The sequence below is a fragment of the Mesocricetus auratus genome, unplaced genomic scaffold (genome assembly GCF_017639785.1).
Source record: "Mesocricetus auratus isolate SY011 unplaced genomic scaffold, BCM_Maur_2.0 Super-Scaffold_100018, whole genome shotgun sequence".
Taxonomy (NCBI): Eukaryota; Metazoa; Chordata; class Mammalia; order Rodentia; family Cricetidae; genus Mesocricetus; species Mesocricetus auratus.
The window spans coordinates 34450692-34473179 of record NW_024429199.1 but is presented as its reverse complement, the minus strand read 5'-3'; the positions used below and the strand labels follow the sequence as shown (position 1 = coordinate 34473179).

Sequence of the window (22488 nt, the reverse complement as noted above, 5' to 3'; positions counted from 1 at the left end):
ATACATCACAGATGCGAAGCTAAGATTCACTGGAGAGACCATCACATACTTACGTTTCTGTTGGAATCGTAAATGGAGTCATTCTATAATTCAAAAATGGACTTGAAATTTCAAGGAACTGCTCTGGCTTCTTCGGCACAGCATCTGAAAAGTTCCGATGGGTTAAGTGAGATGTCCACTTCCAGAATCCTTCAGATTCTAATGCAGTGCTGGTTAGAGTACACGTCACCCAGGGATTTCAATAGAGTTAAACAGGAATCACAGAGACATTTTAATAAGTGAAACGGTTTACAGATCTTGCCACTGTTAGCTTTCTTTTGTCTACTTACGGCTGTGAGTAGAACAGTGCTATCTCAAACGGTGAAGTTAGACAAGTCTTTGTCTTTGCTGGGGCTTGAAGTGCAAGGATGACGTTCCACATAAATGTTTTCTTTAAAAAAATGGTGTCCCTCAATTAACCTCCTTAACACAACCACTTGGGACATAAAGAGGAATGAGAGCTGGTTCATGATACTACAGTGGAAGAAGAAGCAGAAAGTCCTGTGCATAGCAAGGAAACAGGCTGAGAGAGGATTAAGTTACTTTAGGAGAAAGAAATTCCCAGTGAGAAAGGAGAGCAGCACACACCACCATGGTGAATCCTGAAGTAGAACAGGAAAAGAAACAGAGCTCAGATAGGAGCCAAAGTCCCTCTGATCATTCTGCACTATCCTTCAGAACGGAGCGCCCTTCCCATTGTTGTTAACGTTTTACTTTATGTATTAAATTTAATAGAAAGAAGATAGACAAATATATGAGGAGCTCTAGTGTAGTCCACTGCCACTATGGGTCCAACAGTCCAAATACAGTATGCATGTTTAATTTTGTAAATACATTCTTTGGACATGAGTCGAGTGGCTTTGGGTGCAGGGATGTGTGGCTAACCTCTGCATGTACCATTCTCCATGGGAGACACTGGCAACCCCCCAAAGAAGTGTAAATCAGAATGGAGGGCAACATGGTGCGTACCTGGAGCTTCATCTGTTATGACCGTTTCCTTTTTTTGGCGAATGAGTTTCCAGGGAGGTAACGGAGGAGGTTTGGGGGGTGCCACAAGGGGACAAGACCTACTTCTGGTCACCAGCACAGGGTGGCTACAGATGTGCGAAAGCCCATACTCCCTAAGTTTCTCTGCAGAATTCGCCTAAGAGATGGAAAAAATATTTGAAATTTTCTTTCATCACTTCTTGTATCTAAAACCACTTTTGTCAACATAGAAATGGGGGACACCAATGTTTCTACCCCTTGATAGAAATAATGCTAACTTTTATATTTCTTTGAATCGTTATGGTTTTTTGAGAGAGTGTTTATTGATAAGATAAAATTAGGCCATTCTTGAACTTAAGTTCCAATAAAAATATAAAAGTCTGTAGGCAGTATTTTCTAGGTTAAAGCTGTAAAACCAATTTTGATTTATCTAAAAATTAAAAAAGTAAGACTCACTGTCAATTGTTAAACATTAAACAAATGTTGTGGCCTTATCTATGATAGATTACAACCTCTAACAGTGGGCTTTTCCTCAGGAAGTTCCTCCCATCACTGGAGGCAATGGAGGCATTGACAGTGAGGATAGAAGCTGCCATGGCAGATATGTCACATAGTCAAACATTCAGTTATGAAACTATTTTATTTGGGATACATCAGGCTATTATTTCAACAGAATTGTAGTTCTTAAATGCTGCCTGAAGTATGCGATAGAAGACAGACAGACAGACAGACTGACTGACAGAGACAGAAAGTCGAATTGATCCATACTACCACCACAGATGGCTTTAACATTTCAATTAAAACAACAAAATACCAACTGCAGTGAAGTCAATTCCTCCTGGAACTATTTTCTTTCTAATGATTTCACATTATTGGTTTCAAAAATCATGGAATAGATAATAATTGAAATTCTAGAGAAAATTGATATCCTCATTGCTAGAAAGTTACTTTCTTTTTTTCTTATAAACTATCACAATTTACTAAAAAACATTTAGAAATTTCTGTAATTTGTAAAGTAGCTTAAAAAACATTTCCATACACCATCTAGAGAATAAACTTTTCCCTACAACTTTCTTTTTGTTAGGTGTTAGAAGCCACCATGAAATCAAATCACTGCTGGAGAGAAATCTTCTGGAAACTTGGGGAAGAATTTAAGGGCTTAAGGTGCATTACTGTAAGCATTACACATTATTAATATCTGAAATGTAGCCGCATCCAAAATAATTTACAAATTGAATAAATTCTAGACATTTTACAAGGATAACTTGAACACACTCCTCTCTCGCTGCCTCTCTGTCTCTTTATCTATGTCTGTGTCTCTCTCTCTCTTTCTTTCATAATAACAATGTTTTAGTCAAAATAACTTTATTTTTGGAACTGTAGAATATCATAAAGTGCTGTGAAAATATAAAATGATAGTTGAAGAAAAAAAGCAGGGTATTAATTCCATGCCACAGGTCAACAATCTGTCAAAGGACTGGCCTGATTTAACATGATAAATTTTAAAATGACAAATTCTCATTTATTTTTAATCCATGTAAGTAATTCCACAAATTCTGGTTACAATTTGATTGTAAGAAACCTCACTAAAATGTCTCAAAGATCTTTAGACAAGAATTAGGCATAAAGAAAGATTTAGAATAGCATTCCCAAGACATATTAGGTACTTCAATAATGTCTGTTGAATAGTCCATGCAAAAAACATAAACTAGAAATTTTGTTTTCTTCATACCTCGTTTTATTTCAAATTCTCTAAAAGAAGACATCAGAGGTGGAAGGTGTGGAAGTTTATTCATCTAAAACCTGAACTGTCCAGGGTGCCTGAGAGGAGGTTTATGGATCCCCTAGGGTAGTTTGTGACGAGGGGTGTTAGATCGTATAGGGTATTTCATGATGAGGAGAGGTGTTGGATCATACAGAGTAGTTTGTGGTGAGGAGGGGTGTTAGATCGTATAGGGTATTTCATGATGAGGAGAGGTGTTGGATCATACAGAGTAGTTTGTGGTGAGGAGGGGTGTTAGATCGTATAGGGTATTTCATGATGAGGAGAGGTGTTGGATCATACAGAGTAGTTTGTGGTGAGGAGGGGTGTTAGATCGTGTAGGGCATTTCATGATGAGGAGAGGTGTTGGATCATACAGAGTAGTTTGTGGTGAAGAGGGGTGTTAGATCACATAGGATAGTTTGTGATGAGGAAGGATATTAGATCATGTAGCATAGTTCGTAAAGAAGAGGAGGGGCATTGGATCACATAGGGTAGTTCATGATGAGGCAGGGTATTGGATCATATAGGGTATCTCATGATGTTTTGTTCTGTTCTTCTGTAATCTATTGCTTCTTAACTAAATGCAAGTTAACTATTTATGCTGATTTTAACACTCTTTGGGGCTGTAACTTTAATGTTATACTCCATTTTACAAAATTTCAATAGGGAAGACACCATTTTCTATGGATTTACAATTAAAATAGTGCATTCATATTCTCTATTCTAGTTTGACATTTACAGGGGAACTACATCAACCTCTTAGCAAGTCAACCTAAAAGAATCAACAGATGGATTGGGCCCTTTGTTATCATGTTACAGACAATAGATTGGTTCCAGAGTCTTTGACAAGTTCATCCCTTTATGGCACCCAAAGCGAAGGTTTAAACTGGTTTTGTGGTACACATGTATTCCCAGCACCCAGGAGTTCGAGGTAAGAAGATCACAAATTCTAGGCTAGCTTGAGCTACATGACCATACTGTGTCTAAGGGAAAAGAAAAGGTTTTGTGGAGAATATTCTGTCCTTAGTTCTATAACTTGAGCTGCTTCTGAAATTTCTCTGCAATTAACCCAGTCTCTGTTAGTTCCCAGAACATGGTGTCTATGTGGCTGCCTTGCCCTCCAACATAATCTCTCTGCTTTGAGCACATCTTTTCTTATTCACTAGCATAACTTCTTACACCTCAGGTTAGGTTAAACAGTTTGCTTCCTTTGGGAAGACCTCTAAAGCTTCCCACTAGGGGAAAGGTCAATGCTTTGTGTCTTGTTCCTCCCATGATGGTTTTTTCCCCATCGTTCAGATAGGTATTCAGTTGTGCCATTACTCCAACAAATAGTGTTTACCCAAGTATCTAATATACTCTGTTATAACAATTTTCTAATTGTTGTTATCCACTTAATTATAGTCTCTGAGCTTTGTGGTGAGGAATTTACACTATGTTACTCATCTCTATGACTGAAGAGCAAAGAATATTGCCCTTTCCACAGCATACACATATTATAATGCATGAATTAATGTGTATCGAGTGTTAGAGTTTTCATAATCAGTTTGAGTATCTCCTGGATATGAGGCATGACACACTATAAAATATGACGGATGTCCTTTAGTGATTCATACATTGAGTTTTTACCATCAAGGGTGTCTGAGAAGGTGCCCATGACACACATGAAGGAAAAGGAGACCAACCCTGAAGTCAACAGAAGGTTTGGCTTGAGAGGAGCTTTGGCACACATTGGATTCTGGGGAGCTGCTGATTTCCAGACACTGAGAAAGTTTCTCATTCTGCTGTTCAACCATGGCTCTGTTACTGAACTTTGTATTAAAAAGAGAAGAAACTGCCTCTGTCCCTGTGCTCATGCTGGCATATGGTGTCCTCCGCTCTTATGTTACTAATGTCACATGGTAGACTTTGGTGGTAATAATGGCTTCTGAAATGATGGTATTGAGCTCTCAGGCAAATCTAAAAGATGAATGAGACACATGTGGCAACCATGGACCTATTGGAATACTTACTTTTCAAGCTGCTTCTCATTAAAATTTTGAAATTCAACTCTGACTAACACAATGGATATTCATGTACAATTACATCACTGTACCCACTATCCTCACACTTTAATATAGTGGCTTTACAGCACAGAGAACCCCAGGGGTAAGGTACTAGGTGTCTAAAGTCCCCACACAGGGCCAGATGGAACAAGTCCTCAATGTATGACAACATTAGTCTAAATAAACTGTGAAGTAACTTGATAGATGTTATTATTATGAGAGGAGAGAATTTACATTTTTCCCCAAAGAATAAAAAGTTGCTAAAATGTTGTGAAATTTCATAAATGTTATTTAATCACTAAATGTATTAATTAAAATGTGACACCATAGGGAAAACAGTTATATTAAAAACTAGCTTCCAAATGGAACTTAAAATAAGACTGCACACTGGAAAACAGTATAGAGCTCAACATAGAATAAATGCATATGAAGGAAACCGAAGAATGTATACCAACATATATAGTGTCTATGCCTGATTGTTTACACTATACATAATTCAGTTGTATTGCCTTTGACAGTTTACTAACTGTTCTGTTATTGATTAAATTATTGTTTAAAAGTAGGAAGCATTTATTCTGCCTTATTATATGAAACAAGACGGTCATGATTGTGGCTCTCCAGCCTGAGTGCAAATTTATGTATATTATCTCACTTTAAGAACACATGTGTATTGAGTCATGGAAAAGTGATATCAGAAATGACCCTCATAAGTTTCACTGAAATATATAGTTCCTCTATCTTTTCTTTTGTACATAATATAAAATATTTTAAAATCAAATGTGATTGTATTTTACCTTTATATAGATAGTACTATAAGCAGCTTGATAACTTTGGATGTTCCAGTGCCTTAGTCGAGGAGCACACACCTCCCGATCACTACACATGAGAACATGGTATCTTTGGTTTTGAATGCTTACCATTTTCTCTAATGTAAAGATCTTGTTTTCAAATAAATAGAGTGGTGTAAAGGTGGCATACACAACCATATGAGGGGACTGTATTGCTGACGAACCTGGAAAAGAACATATGTGGACCATGAACATTCTTGCCAACATGATACTAGACAGTTACCTTCTCCCTGTGGCCTCTTTTATGGAAGGGACAGAAGAAAGAAGGAGTGGACAGGAAGAGACAAAGGAAGGAGAAAGGGAAGGAAATAAGAAAAAGAGAGGGGAAAATATATCTGGTATCTTTTCCTCTTTTTATAATGATTTAACCTTAACTACCACCCTTAAAGAATCTACAAAAACACACTCATATTAGCGGTTATGACTTCAATATATCAATATAAAAGAGAAACAATCTTCTCCATGATGCTCTGCTCATCTGTAAACTATGTCATCCACATACATGAATTCCTTCCACCCAGGACAACAGCACCAAAAGTTTTAACTTAGTTCATCATCAACCCCAAGTCCAAAATGTCGCTGAAATATCTAACTCACCTCCAGTAAGACTTAAGGTAGGACGCATCTTGAGGCAAAACTTCTGCAATTAATTTTTGTTTGTTTGTTTACATATATATAATGAAATTTTGTTCAGCTGTAAATAAAAATGAAATTATCTCCTAGAGTTCTTACATGGCTATGAGCCTGTGATACTGGATAAGAAATGTGACTCCTAAATACAATGGAGATGCAAGCATAGGACCGGTAGGCACCCCAGTCAGCACAAAAATTTAGCAAGGCAAATTCCACTGATCTTATGTTCAGGATAGTTTTCTTGGTTGGTTCCTCAGTCTGCTCAGTCCACTGTCCCCCCACACCCTTAGGCATTCAGTGGAGGCCTTACCTTATTGGCCAGCGAACATGTGAGAACATTTTGCAGTAGCTTCACCCATAAAGAGCCCTAGCAAAGAGGCCTATTTGGCTCTTCACAGGGGTGGCAGGGGTACTAAAAGTAAGGAGCAGGGCTCACCCTCTGCAACTGAGTGAGAAACGGCTTTATTTCCTGGTGGCCTGGTGAGATGAAGTCCTGATTATCTCTGGATCATCTCGAACGTGCCTGCATATTCATTCATAGCCAAATAAGTCTATGGTCTGGTCTACAGAATTACAGAACAACAGCCTTCCTTCATTCTATCCGTGTCTCCTCTACAAGAGGGCCTCTATGTGGGTGACACCATTTCTATCCCTACTCTTTGTGGACTTGACCTGTGAGTAACTTCCTCATGCGTGGTTTCAAGCCACGTCTTCGGCATTCTTTTACAAGTTTTCTAGTTTTAGAATAAGGTTAGACTGAAATTTTTTACTAGCATTCAAATGTTTATTGGTTTCAGGTTCATGATTCTTTCCTTTCTTCTTCTTCTTTCATGTTACAACTCATAGTAAAGAACTTAGCCCTTATGCCCAACACTGGGCTAAGATACCACCTCAGGCAAATATCCAATGCCACTGTTCACAGGCTGTTGCTTCTACAAAACACTTCCAGCAACCTCCTTTCCAGTTCATAGTAAGAACTGCCTTTTCTTCACGGTCAAGTCACATCACATCTTCCTTGTTTCCAGCGAGGGCTTGTCCCACAGCATCTGTCACATGTGGAATTCTTACCAACCATCCCTGCAGAGTCATCCAGGCTTTTTTTGAGTGTGCATTTCAAAATATTCCAAGCATCCATACATCACTCAGTTGCAAGTTCATCCCCCTATTTTTTAGTATTTGTTGTATCAGCACTTTAAGTCATAGTAGCAACACCTGCATTAATCCTGTTGCACTTGAGAAACAGGACTGATACAGAAAGAGTGATTATTAGGTGTTGGCCCATGTAATTATCACCCATATATAGTCAATCTTCAGGGTGAGTAGGGCAGCTGGGGGAGACTCAGGTGAAGCAATGAGTAGTTCTTATCTAAAGACGACTCCAGTCCCAAGAAGGGTCAATGTTTTGATCTGAGTCTGTAGGCAAGGGGAGGAAGGCCAGCCTCTTTGTACCCAGCATTTACCTGATTGGATGAGGTTCCTTTACAGGAGAGAAGATGGGCAGCTTCACTCTGCCTGCTGATCTGAATATTGATATCATCCAAAAAGCATCTTCACACAATGTTTGCCCAGATTTCTGAGTACCCCATGGTTCATTAGAGACATAAAATCACCCATCACATTAACTTCTTCCTAAATTTTAATATTAACATCTTTATGTATAAAAGTGTTTTGCCTAAATTGTACTCCATCATTCAGCATTGCACATCGGATCTTCTGAAGTCCTTTCTGTAACAATTGTTTTGGTGTTGCTTTATGGCTTATGAGACAAGGTGCAAGGGCAAAGCTGAGGCTGGCCTGAAACCTTCAGAGTATTCTGGGATAAACCTAAACTTCCCATAGTCCTCTGCGAGGGGGTTAATACTTTTCTAAAATTCTAAAAGTGTCTGTTATCCCTAAGTAGCAAGAATTGCTTATAATGAACTCAGATAACCCATATGTAGCTATTGTCTCTCTGTTGCCATGCCATTTTATTTTACAAAGTTACAACATTGCATTGCCCTCTTGTTTTATTAGATTTAAACACAAGCAATTTTAGAAAATCCTAAATGTAAACATTTGACTCCAAGGGCTCCACAATATCATTTTTTCACAACTCTGACAGAAAGCATGTGATTTCCTCGTCTAACTTTTTAGAATATGAAACAGGCAGCCCTTGTATTCCAGCATGTTTAAAATTGACTGATATGAAGGGAGGGAGAAAAAAACCAATTTGATATGAAGAGATGACATTTAAGATCCTAACTTCTAAAATGGTCACACGATATTTTTTTAAAATAAACGAGTCTCCTCCTTGCTAAACTGCCATTTTAATTATAAGTGTTTTCTGCCTAGGGGTTTCACCATGTTGTTATGATTTAGATGTCTCATTTTATAGGGAATGATGCTCTCTGCATTTCTATAAGTATATATCAGGAAGCTCTGCTATCTGGTATGTGGAATTACTTAAGTATCACTTCTATCATTGATTCACCCTCTGTTAACTATATTGTCTTAATATATAACACGTTCAGCCTGTTTCATTGATTTACCAGGAGATGAACTCCAACTCATTACAAAATTACTACAAATACTACCATAAATGCTTGTCAAAGGTCATAAATGTGTCTTCAAAGGTGATACTCAGTTTGTTAGAGTGGCCGACTTTCATTGAATGTTTCCTATGTATTAATTGCTGCCCTCAGCATTTTACATGAGTCAGTGCTCTTACAAACCCTCTGAAATAAGTTATATGGCATTGCTTTTCCAGGTTAGAAAACTAAATTGAATATAGGTAAAGAAATATATCCACGATGCAAGATTAGGAGGTATAAATGTGAGGAGTGAGTGTGAAGGGATTGCCTAGTCTGTATAAATGTGAGGAGTGAGTATGAAGGGATTGCCTTGTCTGTATAAATGTGAGGAGTGAGTATGAAGGGATTGCCTAGTCTGTATAAATGTGAGGAGTGAGTGTGAAGGGATTGCCTAGTCTGTATAAATGTGAGGAGTGAGTGTGAAGGGATTGCCTAGTCTGTATAAATGTGAGGAGTGAGTGTGAAGGGATTGCCTAGTCTGTATAAATGTGAGGAGTGAGTGTGAAGGGATTGCCTAGTCTGTATAAATGTGAGGAGTGAGTGTGAAGGGATTGCCTAGTCTGTCTGGTAACTCATTATCCATTATTCTCTAGAGCAGGGGTTCTCAACCTTGCTAACACTGTGACCCTTTAATATAGTTCCTTAAGTTGTGCTGACTCCCATCCACAAAACTATTTCGTTACTACTTTATTCCTGTAATTTTGCTGCTGTTATGAATCATAATGTAGATATCTGTATTTCCAATGGCCTTAGGAGACCTCTGTGAAAGGGTTGTTTGATCCCTCAAAGGGGTCACAACCCACAGGTTAAGAACTGCTGTTTTTTTGTTTTGTTTTTGTTATTGTTTGTTTGTTTTTTTGGTTTTACGAGACAGGGCTTCTCTATATTGTTTTAGAGGCTGTCGGTCCAGCCTGGCCTCGAACTCACAGAGATCTGCCTGCTTCTGCCTCCCGAGTGCTGGGATTAAAGGCATGCGCCACCACCGCCAGGCTAAGAACTGCTGTTTTTATAGCAATAACAAAAGAATAGTTTGACCACAAGGCTTGTCAGGTCGGTTTCCACCAAAACGTGTTTTTAATTCTACAATATGATGCAAAACTCAACAACAAAATAATTTTAACAGGCTTATAATTAATTCATATATGCAGAAATTCAGTTTGATACTGTGCATGAGTATGGATATGTGTGTATGTGTGCAGGTGCCACAAAATTAGAACAAGGATTATGATAGAGGAGTAAGACATATTAAGAGAGGGGTAAAAAAGAGCATAATGGAACATATATGATGTGAAGGGATACTATTTGGATAAAGGGTAGGAACAAGCCAGGAGGAGGTAAAGGGTGTTCAGTGGGAGGGAGGAAGAGGAGCAACAAAGTTTAATGACACATGTATGAAAATCATGGTCATCTTAAAAGTTTTAGGTCAACGTATTTGTGGTCGAGAAGTGGCCTTCTTAATCTTGTAGTTATTAGATCTCTGACATTTCTGCTTTTCTTTTGTTTTTAATGCCAGGCTTATCTTTTATTTTCAGTACCATATTAAGACTAGATATTATAAATGAACACTGTGCACATTAATACGCACTCTACCATGTATTTCTGAAATCACCACTTTCCAACGTGTAACAGCTTCTAGTTTTTCTGTGGTGAATGTCTAGGTCTTGGCGAGGGTCAGCTTGCAACACTTCCTTCCTATTGTCAGACACCCCACTGCTAAACGGGGCCCACATATGTTCACCTTGTAACTGGCAATCTAACCTTGGCAACGCTTCATACATCACTAAGTGATTCCAACTGCTCTAACAGCCACCAATGTTGCTAGTTTCCTTTTGCTTGAATATAGTATGAAGTGGACATTACAGATTCACAGAAGGGTCTCTGCATAGTTTTTCATTGTCTTCTACTCTTTCCGCCCATGACTTTTCTGTCTTTGACAGTATGCTCTCAACAGTGTCAGGAGAGCAAAAGGAGACTTATGCATGGGGGTATCCCATGATCAAACTTGAAGTGAGGCGTATCATTCCTGCTCATGTTTCATGCATTATAGCTCAGACTAATCTAATTTTAAAAGAATCTGGGGGAAAACACAACATAACTGTTCTTAATTGGAGAGTGAAAATTACAAAATTTGGCAATCTCTCCCATACTCAGAAAATACCTTCCTTATAATGTCACAAAATTCTATTCTAGTCTTAGTGTGTTTTGCTCCTTTGTAATACATTTTTAAACTCTTGCTAAGTTACAAAATCTAAGTTATCAAATAGCTAGTATTTCTGGTAAATTTTTGGTCACATATTGGAAGGGTCTGATCATTCATATGCTAAAACCTACGTGTTTTTTTTTTTCATCAATGCCACCATCTGAATTCAAGTTTCGTTTTAAGTTACATTTTAAATTTAGTTGGTCAGGAAATTGTTCAACATTTAAGGATTGCTCTATCAACAGATATGGAGGGGAAGGACAATACAGTGGTGAAATGGGTGAACTCTGAAGATCAACTTCCTGGACTTGCAAACTCACTTGCAACTCATTTGGGGTTGTTTCAAAATACCACAATCAGAGCCAATAGGCTTCCCATCTGTGGGAACAAAGGTCTACAAAGAGCTTTCTCTGAAGAATTTCATAGTTGGCAATGACCAGTGACTACAACTCACCCTCTGTTTCCTTTTATGAATGGGAACTCATATTGCAGTTAATATGTCTTCAGCAATTCATGAGATGAGGTGTGGGTGTATGTGTGTCAGTGAGCTAGATGCAATTACTGGATAGTTTAGATCATGGATTTTTAAAGTACTGAATACACATTTATGGAAAGGAGGAAATGGGTATCTCGGGGCCAGGGAAGTAAAATCTGACCAAGGTTAGCTACGTCCACTAGAGGGGGCCCTGTTTCTCTAAAATATCTAGCCAAACAGTGTCTCTCCAACTCACAATGGCAGGTAGAGCCAACTGTGACTGAAATGGAGTATAAACAGAAGTGACCTACTGTTAATGAGTTCGGTCCTTAAGGATATCAGATGTAATCATCCCATCTCTTTCCCCACTTCTCCTGGCAAAGAACTTTAGAATCTACATGGCTAAAGGTGTTAGAACTCTACAACAGGACCACATTTCTCTTAAATACTACTTAGAACTTTTGACTATCATAAATAACCTTAATTTCATGTAATTAAAAAATAAAATGAACTGTACTATTTGAATCATTTGTAAGTTGTACTCATGAATATGTTTACTTTGAAAATAACAAACTTGGGGAACCCTTAAATTTCACATAGTTATTAGCATGTAATAGACTGCAGTAGACATTATAGAAATGTAAGCACACAACTTATTACCTTACTTTATCTTCTTTATAAAATTTAAAGCTATGAATGTCATTTTATGTAGATGCAGCTGTGATAAACATATTAATCCGAAAATTAATAAAACATAGGTCTTTTAATTTAAATTCCCCATGCCTTCTCAGAGCTAGCTTAAGCATGTTTTATTTCTATTGTCAAATTGGATACAAATAATATAAAAATCAAGTCATTCTTTCCCATAGGAATTGTGTCTACACGTCAGCTATCGTTTGATTACTCAGGGTTCGTCTATAACCGACTATAAATAAAACTAAAGCAGCCAATGGAAGGAAATGCATCTTCTAAATGCACTTAAAATGAGCTGCGTAGGAGAAGGGAGGCTACACAGGCACTCACTCTCTTATTTATGTCAGGTGACATCCACCCTGTGGAGATCAGAGGAACCCAGGCTTCCGTCTTAGGCACTTTTAAGAATTGAAACTGTTGTCATGAATATGCTGAAGTGTGACATACCTGTGACATACCAACAGATGAATGATTCGGCTTTACTTCTTAGTTCTAAGAAACTCATAGATGCTGCTGTGGTGATGGAAGGCAGGGAGCCTGGCTGTAAAGGGGTTCACTCACTAACCTGGTACTCACACACCCAGTATGGAAGCAAAGTCCTGACTTGAAGCAGAGCTCACAAGCCCCAACCTGAGTCACATCTTATATATTCATGACTTCCTTGGTTTTGTTGTTGTTGTTTGATTTGGTTCTTTGCTTTTGTTGTTGTTGTTTTGTTTCATTTTGTTTTGTTTTTGGGACAGGATCTCACTGTGTAGCCCTGGTTGGCCTCTGACTCAAAGATCACCTGCCTCTGTCTCCAGAGTGCTGGCATTAAAGGTGTGTATCATCATGAATTTAATCATGACTTCTAAAGGAGGGAGGGAGGTTGTTGATTTTACTGTCACCAAGAAAAGGGAGAAAGCAGCATTTAGTTCTTTTCAAAAGATGAATCATTTCCAAGGGCAATTTTGCTTGTTTTTTATCTCCTAACAGCATACAAACCCATCATGTACATGAAGGACCCAAAGTTTGAGGGAAAACTTGAACATGCTTACTTAGATACATCAGAAGAGAAAGTGTACTTTTCTATGTTCTGACATTTTCTATCGGCTTAGGCAGTGTCTACGGTAGTTACAGTAAGAGACTGAGAGCTTACACTCTGACAAGGACTGCATAGAGTACTGAACATCGGATGAGGGTCTTGAACCATGGATTGAAAATTTGAATCTTTCCTTCTCCTTCTCTCCATCCTTCTTCTTCTTCCCAAGGTCTTTTGCATCTGCTTTCTCTAACACATTAAGAAAAAATGGTAAATCTTTTATCTAGAAAACCTCAGATGGTGCTACATATTTTGTTAGTGTGTCCTAAGAAGGCCAAAATGATAGTACATAAGTGTAAAACTGCAGCCTTGACTTCTCCCAAAATGCAATCTCCTCTGGTTAGAAATATCACATTAAGCTAGAGAAAACAATCCTAAAAATTAATAATGGGCTGTGAAAACTGGACAAAATTAGCATTATACATAATAACTAAGCTATTATTCATAGTTTTGTGTTGTATGCAGACAGTGACTTGAATGCATTGGTGTGTCTGTGAGCATGAGTACCTTTGGTGTATGCACATGCACAGGAGGATGTTGGCATCCTGCTCTCACTTTTTCCTCTATTTCTTTGAGACAAGTTTTCTCTCTCCCTCACTGGACCTGGAGCCTACTGTTTCTGCTGGACTCACTGGCAAGTAAACGCCACAAATCCTCCTGCTTCTGCCCCCAGTGGTGCTGGGGTTACACAGGCAGCCCCAGGCTCTCTTTGTGGATGCTGGGGATCTAGACTCAGATCCTAGGGCTCTAGACTCAGATTCTAGGGCTCTAGACTCAGATCCTAGGGCTCTAGACTCAGATCCTAGGGCTCTAGACTCAGATCCTACGGCTCTAGACTCAGATCCTAGGGCTCTAGACTCAGATCCTTGGGAATTAGACTCAGATCCTGGGGTTCTAGACTCAGATTCTGGAGCTCTTGACTCCGACCATGGGACTCTAGATACAGATCCTGTGGCTCTAGACTTCGATCCTGGGGATCAAGACTCAGATCCTGGAGATTTAGACTCAGATCCTAGGGCTCTAGACTTAGATCTTCATGCTTTACCTGAAGTGTTCTTAACCAGGCAATGATTTCACCAGCCCCTTTGATGTATTTTATTTATATATAATTGTGATGTCAGACTAATTTTGTCATCTTAAAAATGAAAAGCAAACAAAAACATCAAAGCATGCATTACAAGTTTATTCCTAGCTATACAGGGACCTTATTATAGATGTCACTTAGTATAGAAAATAAGCCTGTTTTCTGGGTCTGAATTAAATGTATACAAACATATTATTTCAATATGGGCTAAAATGTTTGAGAAATTTAAGTATTAAAAACTAGATTAATAATAAAACTTTATTTTGTATAAATAACAACAGAATTTAATTAGGCTAATTTGGGGTAGCAACATGTGATTTCATTTACAATTTTAAAATTAAAATTTACATTCAAATTTCTATGTAGAATTTGATTTATATCCCATAAAAACAAATGGCTATTAGTGTTTGCCACTAGACTAATATAAGTGTCATTTGTCATAGAATTTCATGAGTTTATCAAACCTCACTTATAAACTGAATGTTAAACTTATCAGCTGAATGTTACTGGACATTATCCTCCCCTAGTTCCACAAACATCACCACTTTGCTACTGAATTTCCATCAAGTCTCCATCTTCCATCTCAATCTCATTTTCAGCTCATGACTAGGTTTCCCAGAACCAGACAATATTCAATTATTTTTTGTCAGAAACCCTCAACCTCTTCCAAACCAAGCGTGTGGACTTACCTATCCCTGTATCTGTTCACCCATGGCTATACAACCTGTGCCTGAGCATTAGAATGAAGCAACTGTTCCCCAGGGCTGAGGGGAACTCAACAGTTCTACATGGTTCCTGGGAAGATACATCTTAAATGACAGTGTTGGTGTCAGTTTCCTGAGACAGGAGGAAGAATGCAATCCACCACTCAATGGAGGGCCACCCTGTGGAACTGCTTAGTTCTCCTTCACTAGATTAACAAATACATATTCTGTGTATCTCACACCAATAACCATATCTGTGTATCTCACACTAATAACCATATCGTATCTCACACTAATAACTACGAGCTTCGGTTTCAGTACTCTGTTGTTCTTCAAGGCCAGATTTCTCACAGACTTGTCTATGTATTATGCTCTTCCTGTTTCCTTGGCTGTCTTTCACGGCTTTCCATATGTTCCATTCCCAGTGTTCATTAACTCCCACATCCAACTATCTAGGGGAGAAACTGAAGTTCACATCACAGTTCATCTAGCTACAATATTGTATACAGCCTTTCTTATTCTTGTATTTTTGGTTGTGAGCCTAGCCTTTAATGGCTGAGCTATCCCTCCAGCCCCAACCTTTCTTATTCTTGAAGGAACTTCCCCCCTTGATCTTAATGCTGGCACACTTGTCTTTTCTTGTCTCCCTTCTCAGGCTACTTTTTCCTCTCCCTCATCAGCCAGTCATTGTTACCATGTGCTAACTGCCACAGCCTCCTACATCTTCAAAGTTCATTTTTCAGTGTCTGACTTGCATAACTTCCTTTTTATTAGTGTTTCCCACTAGGCTGTCAGGTTCAGAAGGTAGGTAGTTCCACACATTTCTATTTACCAAGTTTATCACCAATTCCTAGCAAAGTACCAGTACTTTTATCATCAAAGAGTATATTTAGATGAGTATTAGTGGTTGGATGCTTGGATATTAATTTGTGAAACATCAAAAAGGGCTTATAGAAGAAAAGTAACTGGGAATATACTGAAAGAAATGAATCCACTCACATTCTTTATTGTTTATTTTCATCAAGATAGGCCTGGGACATTGCTCAAACCTCTGATCTTGATACATTTTTTGAAAATCTGAAGTAAAATTTTCTATATAATATATGGTAAGAATACAAGCAGATAAGATATTTTATCAATTTTTCTTTGCCTTTTTAGAGCTGTAATTCAAAATTAAGGCCTTGCCTATGCTGTGCAAGTGTTACACCACTGAATATAACCTTTGGATTGAGTAGACTACAGCTCACATGTCTGCCCAGACTGGCTACAATTTGTGATCTTCTTGTCTCTCTCTCCCTCCCTGGTTAGAAACAATCTTGATAGAGAATAATTCTGACAAAAGTTAATACATTGTAAAACATAAATATCCAAAGGAACATTTAACCAAAATACACAGAAATACTTCAGTGCTTTCTAGTAGATATAATTCTACTTCACAAGCAGTTTCTTCATATACATAATTACAAAATAGTTCAGTAGACACAAAATGAATTATTATTAAATCAGCTTTTCATCTTGAAAATAGAAATGACTATACACTTTATGAAAATAATTCAAAATATTCCTCTTCAGATTTGAACCTCCATCTTATGATATATTTATAATTTATGTAACCTATGCTCATATCACATTCTCTGAAAATGACAAGGTAAGCTTTCTATTTTGTTGTGTGGGTCCATCCCACTCTGCATATAAATATGAGAAAATATCCTAATAGAGATTTAGACTTCAGTATCTTGCCTCCTTCTAATACAGCAGTAATTTACTATTAGAAAAACTGAGAGTTGTCTTTAGTATTTACTAAAAGGAAGGTTTGAGGCAATAACTACCTATAGTCCACATCAATGAGAGTTCTAAAAATCAAAGGGAGAGTTAAGAAATGGTAGCCACATCAAAAAAGTATTAGCTTTGACAGGGACTGCGAATCATCTCTACACCACGGCCCTGTGTGTCCCTTCCAATGCTTACCCTTGGCAGGTCTGTCGCTTTTCTCCGGAGCCTTCAGGGTTGTAACGGAAATTTCCGGTTTGAAATCCTTCCCATCTTTCACTTCCTTCCCATTTTTCACCTCCTTGCTATCCTTTATCTCTTTCCCAGGTTCCTTCAGTTTGTTGTCTATTACTGTGAGTTTGCTTTCAGAACTGTGATCTTCTACTAGCTTAAATTCCGGCAATATTTCCTTCAAGAGCTCCCAAACTCGGTCCACGTACCCTGAACTGAGAGGAGACACATTTGCTTTAATTCCCAGATGATCCTTTCCTACTGGACTCCAAGAAGTTATTAACAGACCAATTAACTTCTTAGATTATTATACTAATTTCAATTGTTACCTCAACTTTTAGTTAGAAATATTATTCATTGACCATAATTTTATTGTATTCATACTATGTGTCAGTGACCAAAACTAGTGGATCAGCTAAGCTTGGCAGACGAGACAGGCATACTAAAAATTCTGACAGTTGAAATATATACATATATATATGTATATGTGTGTATATTATACACATATACAGCATATGCATATTTACTGTACATGTGTATGCAATATATATATACATACATATATATATGCTATCCATGTATAAATACCATATGTATACAAAGGCATTCTCCTGAGTAGAACTTTCCAATGATATCTTCACCCTCTGATGATGTGGTAGAATTTTTAGCATGGTATCAAAGTCCTTTACATATGAGACTTGTCTCCAGTCCCTATACCATTGGTCCTCTAGAATTCACCATCATATAATCCAATTTTACACAAACACACAATGTTACACACTTTTCTGGGATTATACCTTGTCTATCCTACTTCCTTGTTACTGTTACTCTGTTCCGAGGTGATTTTTCCCACACTAATCAGTCACATTAATGTCAACAAATCGTTTGAAGTCAGTGTAAACATTTGCTTCGGGCATGCGGGCAAGCTACATGCTTCTGTTTTGAGAGCCTGAGGAACTGTTTACATATTTTTAGGAAGCCTTTGAAAATACTTTACAAATTACTGACTCAGCTCATGGGTACTGACTGGGGACACACTCCATGGCAGCTCTTCAGTGTCACTGTACTAAGCACAGCAGGCAAAGAATGACCACTAAAGACAAGTGTGGACTGAATGGAGCCCTCCAGACCATATTGGAGTGCTCTATGGAGCAAGCTGTATTACTCTGCCCTCCCAGGGTATCTCTCCACATTCCCAAGACTGCCACCTGAAGAAACTCAAGGTTTCCCCTTTGTCTTGCCATGTCTCTAACAAAGCATGTTCTTTGCTGAAGATGCTGTTCGAGCTTGGGTTCAGGGCTGTCAAAGTGCTTGGATATGTGTCTCCTAGCATATGTGAAACATACCTATCAAAAAACTATGCTTCCTATGGGAGTGGTGTTCCCAGCATGTGTGAGGTGAACTCTGTGGAGGATGGCATTGTTGTGACACACTGCAGGAAGGTATGGGCCAGGCTTGTACAGCGAATATGAGGAAGCTCTCACAGAGCAGTGCTGTACTGTTCTCATGTACTTCCCAGCTTCTGAGCATCACGGACATTTTGAGTTGCACGAAAAGGACCAAAATTGAAGAAAGGCTAGTCTGTACAACATGGCAGACTTGCCTTCTGTGGGCTGGGTGCATAAATCTTGCAGGTAGATAAACACAAACAGATTTTGCTTGATTTCTTGTTTTATGATTAGTCTTTCCTTGATTCAACAAAGAATCTAGTAGTTATTCTGCCTTATAAGGAGAATAATTTATCCTAAAATTCTCAAGGAATCTTGAATACTATAAAATGCTATGCTTCCAAACATTCCGTAAAAGATGAACATTCTTTCAGTATTCTTAAAGAAACATTGGAAAGGAAGAAAACAATAATATGAGCAACTTAGTTTTGATACCTACTGAAGAGGGGCTGGTAGGCTAGTTCAGCAGGCAAAAGGTGCTTGTTGCTACACCTGATGATCAGAATTTAATCCTTAGGACCCTCCTATTGTCTTCTGACATATACCCTTATGCCCTGACACACCACTCCCTACCCCCAATAAACACACACACACAAACAAATAAATCAATGTTTCTTTAAGAAAAAAAACCTACTGAAGAGGAATGACTTCAGGTAACCACCCAGTAAGTGCGTGGATAACTGTGAATTCTCCCAGCTCTCGCCTCTGTGCAATGTGAATGCTGAAAGGAAATGCATGGTGCTATAGTTATCAGTGATTGGAAATGCATAACAGTAAATAAAGACTAGAAAACACTCTGCACAGGATCATAGTAATCTATGTAGGGGGTGATACCAGCTGCATGTCACAGTCTAAAGGAATGTCATCTCACAAACCAGATGCTTTTAATTTGTTTAAAAAGGCCTAAGTAGACCCAACACTAAGCTTTCAAATGTATTTTGAAAGCATGATTATATGACTTTTGTTGTTTTCTTTTGACAAGGGTGTCACATATTAGGAACTATTTCTTTAAAAGCTAAAATATTTCCACTAATTTCCAAAAACATAAAACATATTCATATTATATAGTGCAAAATTGTGTTAACTCGCTTGTATATTCTGTGTGCAACTCTGTTCTCTTCAAAGGGGAGCGGTTTTATCATTCTAAGATGATGTTGAGATGCCCACAAGGCGACTCAAGATAAGTAAGAGGAATCCTTAGTGAATCCTTGACAGTAGAGGAGAAAACAGAAATATGTGGTCTGTCCTGTAAAGAGTACACCTGGCAGTAAGACATAAAGTGAGAGGTTGCCTTTAGCCAGATACCATGCTGTGCTTTGGTCCTTCTGCCTATGTCTGATTTCCTTGGGTGGTTAGTGTGTTTACAAGTACATTAGTCTACATAGAAAATGTAACCCCATTCCACCCCAGAGAGAAGGCTCAGTCTACCCTGTGCCAGGCATGGTGCTAATGGTGTTGACTAACCAACATATACTTCCCTTCAGAAAGAATTCATAGGCTATCAGTGATGTAGCCCACTGTTTGTGGATTTACAATGGCTTATTTAATAGATTATGGATCCTCATGCTGCTACATTTCTCAAAGACAACATAAATCTGGTGTGTATTTCAGTGTCTCCCCTAAATGCCTCGTGTAATTTCATTTTATGAGTGACTTTGAAAGCCTTATGGAAATGACACTCTTTTCTCTCCATGTTCAACATGGGTATGTAAATCACCGCAATACGTTAGGTTTGTCTGTAGAATGCTAAGCCTCACATATAAAACCAAATCTGATGTGATTTATAGAAAAATATAAATAACATCATATAAGACAGCTTCTACTAGAAAAAATTAAATGTACTGTATTTTAATTAGCCTTTTATTTCCAAGCTGGTTTTGTTTATTTTAAAAGAATAATTCTATTAGTCATATTCTTAATGAATTCCACTGAACCATGGCTTTACAACGAAAGCCATGCTGCTGCAGCTATCCAGGTCATCTATTCAATTCTGTGGCAGCCTTGCTCCAATTCTTAGGAACACTAAAAGCATTATATTCATTTTTTCCCCAAACAAACAGACACAACTTCCACCCGTGGAAATACTCAGTAATATCTACCTGCCTAGTCTAGGTAAAAAATAATCTGGGTAAACATTTTACAAAAATCATTGAAATGTAGGACTGAAAGCTGAATTATCAGTAGAAATTGGGGTTTAGCAATAAAAATGAGGAGGCTGACAACAGTGGTGACTGTTTTGTTCTGTAGCCTTGAGAGACAAAAGGAAGCACAGTCAAGGGGATATCTATACAAAGCAGCCCTGGCATCTCCATGGTATTGCTAATGTTTCTTAGGGAAGGGGAGGGACTGAGCTTTGAGCACAGGGTTGCAGGGTCTGCTAAAGCAGGAGGGTAAAGTCTGTGAAGGAAGGATGGAGTTGCTTTGGAGTACTGCACTGAAGAAGGTTTTGGGATCAGGCTCCTACACTGTGAGGACATGACCACTGAGTAGTACAGTTGTCAAGCACATCTACTCCCATATCTGAGCCCTGTTTTCATTGTGAGTTATCCTGAAAGGACCAGAATGGAAGAAAGGTTTGTCGGCAGGACAGGGGAGACTTTTATGTTGAGTGCAAAATCTTGTAGGCAGATAAATATAAGCACACGTTGCAAACACACTAAACAAATGAGTAGTTTTCATCATGATGCTTTCAGTTGGCCAGTGAGTGAAAAACATGAAGAGCACTTTGGTCTCCTTCTAATGAGCTCAGTCTTTTTAGGGTTTTTACAGTATTGCTGCATAAACAGATTATAAAACACTAATTGGATCTCAGCACTTAGATGATTTAATGTTTCCCCTAATAAACAATTTCCCTTGTTAACACAAAATATTTTCTATGATATACTTTCCACTGCTAGTTAGAAAATATTGAGAATAGAATGATTTTTGTATGTTCTTTCTTGGGACGGTTTTGTCCTTTATCCAGTTAAGACAATACTTCAAGCTATTGGTTAGCTTAACTTATATACTTGAAATTTTACATTGTTTAGAAAGAAAAAGTCCTTGAATTTTTAAAAGGCTCTCACAAATGCATGATAATTTCTCAATACATACTCAACATTTGCCAGCTTAATGATGGCTTTAGACAGTAACATTGGCCACAGTTCAAACTCATAGGTTGTAGCTGGAAGCAACAGATTGTTATCCTCATCAAATGGAAAAAAGTCATCAATAGTTATCTTTCTCCAGCAACCCTAAAGATGAGAAGAAAGCAATGTGCCATCATCAGTGATTTACAGCATTCTCCCTTTAAACATTACTACATATTTCTGCTGCTTATTTTTGTTAAACAAACAAAAACCTGGTATTAACATCTTATGTTGAAAGCTAAGATATAAGTTTCAGAACTAATCTGGTTGGCTGTTATAGCTTCTGAAATATATTATTATCACGTAACTATAGTGATGTCAATACCATTCCTTCTTTTGAAGGTCTTACGAGCATATTACAAAGTAAATATGTTTGAATAACAGAATGAAACCATGATTCAGCCAGAAATAAGACTGAGAATAATATACTTTGTGTACTCACAGTAAAAATTCTTTAACTATTACTTAATACTACTGATGCAGACATATGCTTCCTAATCTTACACTTCTGATCACATATTTTCAGTATTCCTAGTTAATGATCTAATTTTCAACACAAAGTAAACTAATATATTCTTTAATCAAACCATTATATGTTTAACTAAAGGCTCTTCATTTCATAATAAAAGGATGAAACAAATGAGCTTAAATTATGATTGTTTTTGTGTTAGCTTACATGCCTAAATTCTTATGAATTCATTCTTGTGTTAACAAATATTGTCAGTAGTAACAATAAGCATTGTGAACCCCATAATATTCATGATACATGCTAGAGCTATTACCATTA

General features: G+C 37.8%; 1 protein-coding gene across 7 annotated transcripts in view; it reads right to left on the bottom strand.

The window, feature by feature from the left end:
• The window catches only part of Adgb (androglobin), a 102582-nt gene that overhangs the window by 50367 nt on the left and 29727 nt on the right, over window positions 1-22488 (bottom strand). For 6 of the 7 annotated variants that reach the window (XM_040728118.1, XM_040728119.1, XM_040728123.1 and 3 more), the window contains 7 exons: window positions 21667-21806; window positions 19208-19294; window positions 17093-17340; window positions 13394-13525; window positions 5754-5848; window positions 1009-1183; window positions 54-144 (listed from right to left, as the gene is read on the bottom strand). In XM_040728118.1, coding sequence (XP_040584052.1) covers window positions 54-144; window positions 1009-1183; window positions 5754-5848; window positions 13394-13525; window positions 17093-17340; window positions 19208-19294; window positions 21667-21806 — 968 coding nt within the window. The remainder of the gene's footprint in view (window positions 1-53; window positions 145-1008; window positions 1184-5753; window positions 5849-13393; window positions 13526-17092; window positions 17341-19207; window positions 19295-21666; window positions 21807-22488) is intronic. The other variant, XM_040728122.1, reaches the window with a different exon arrangement.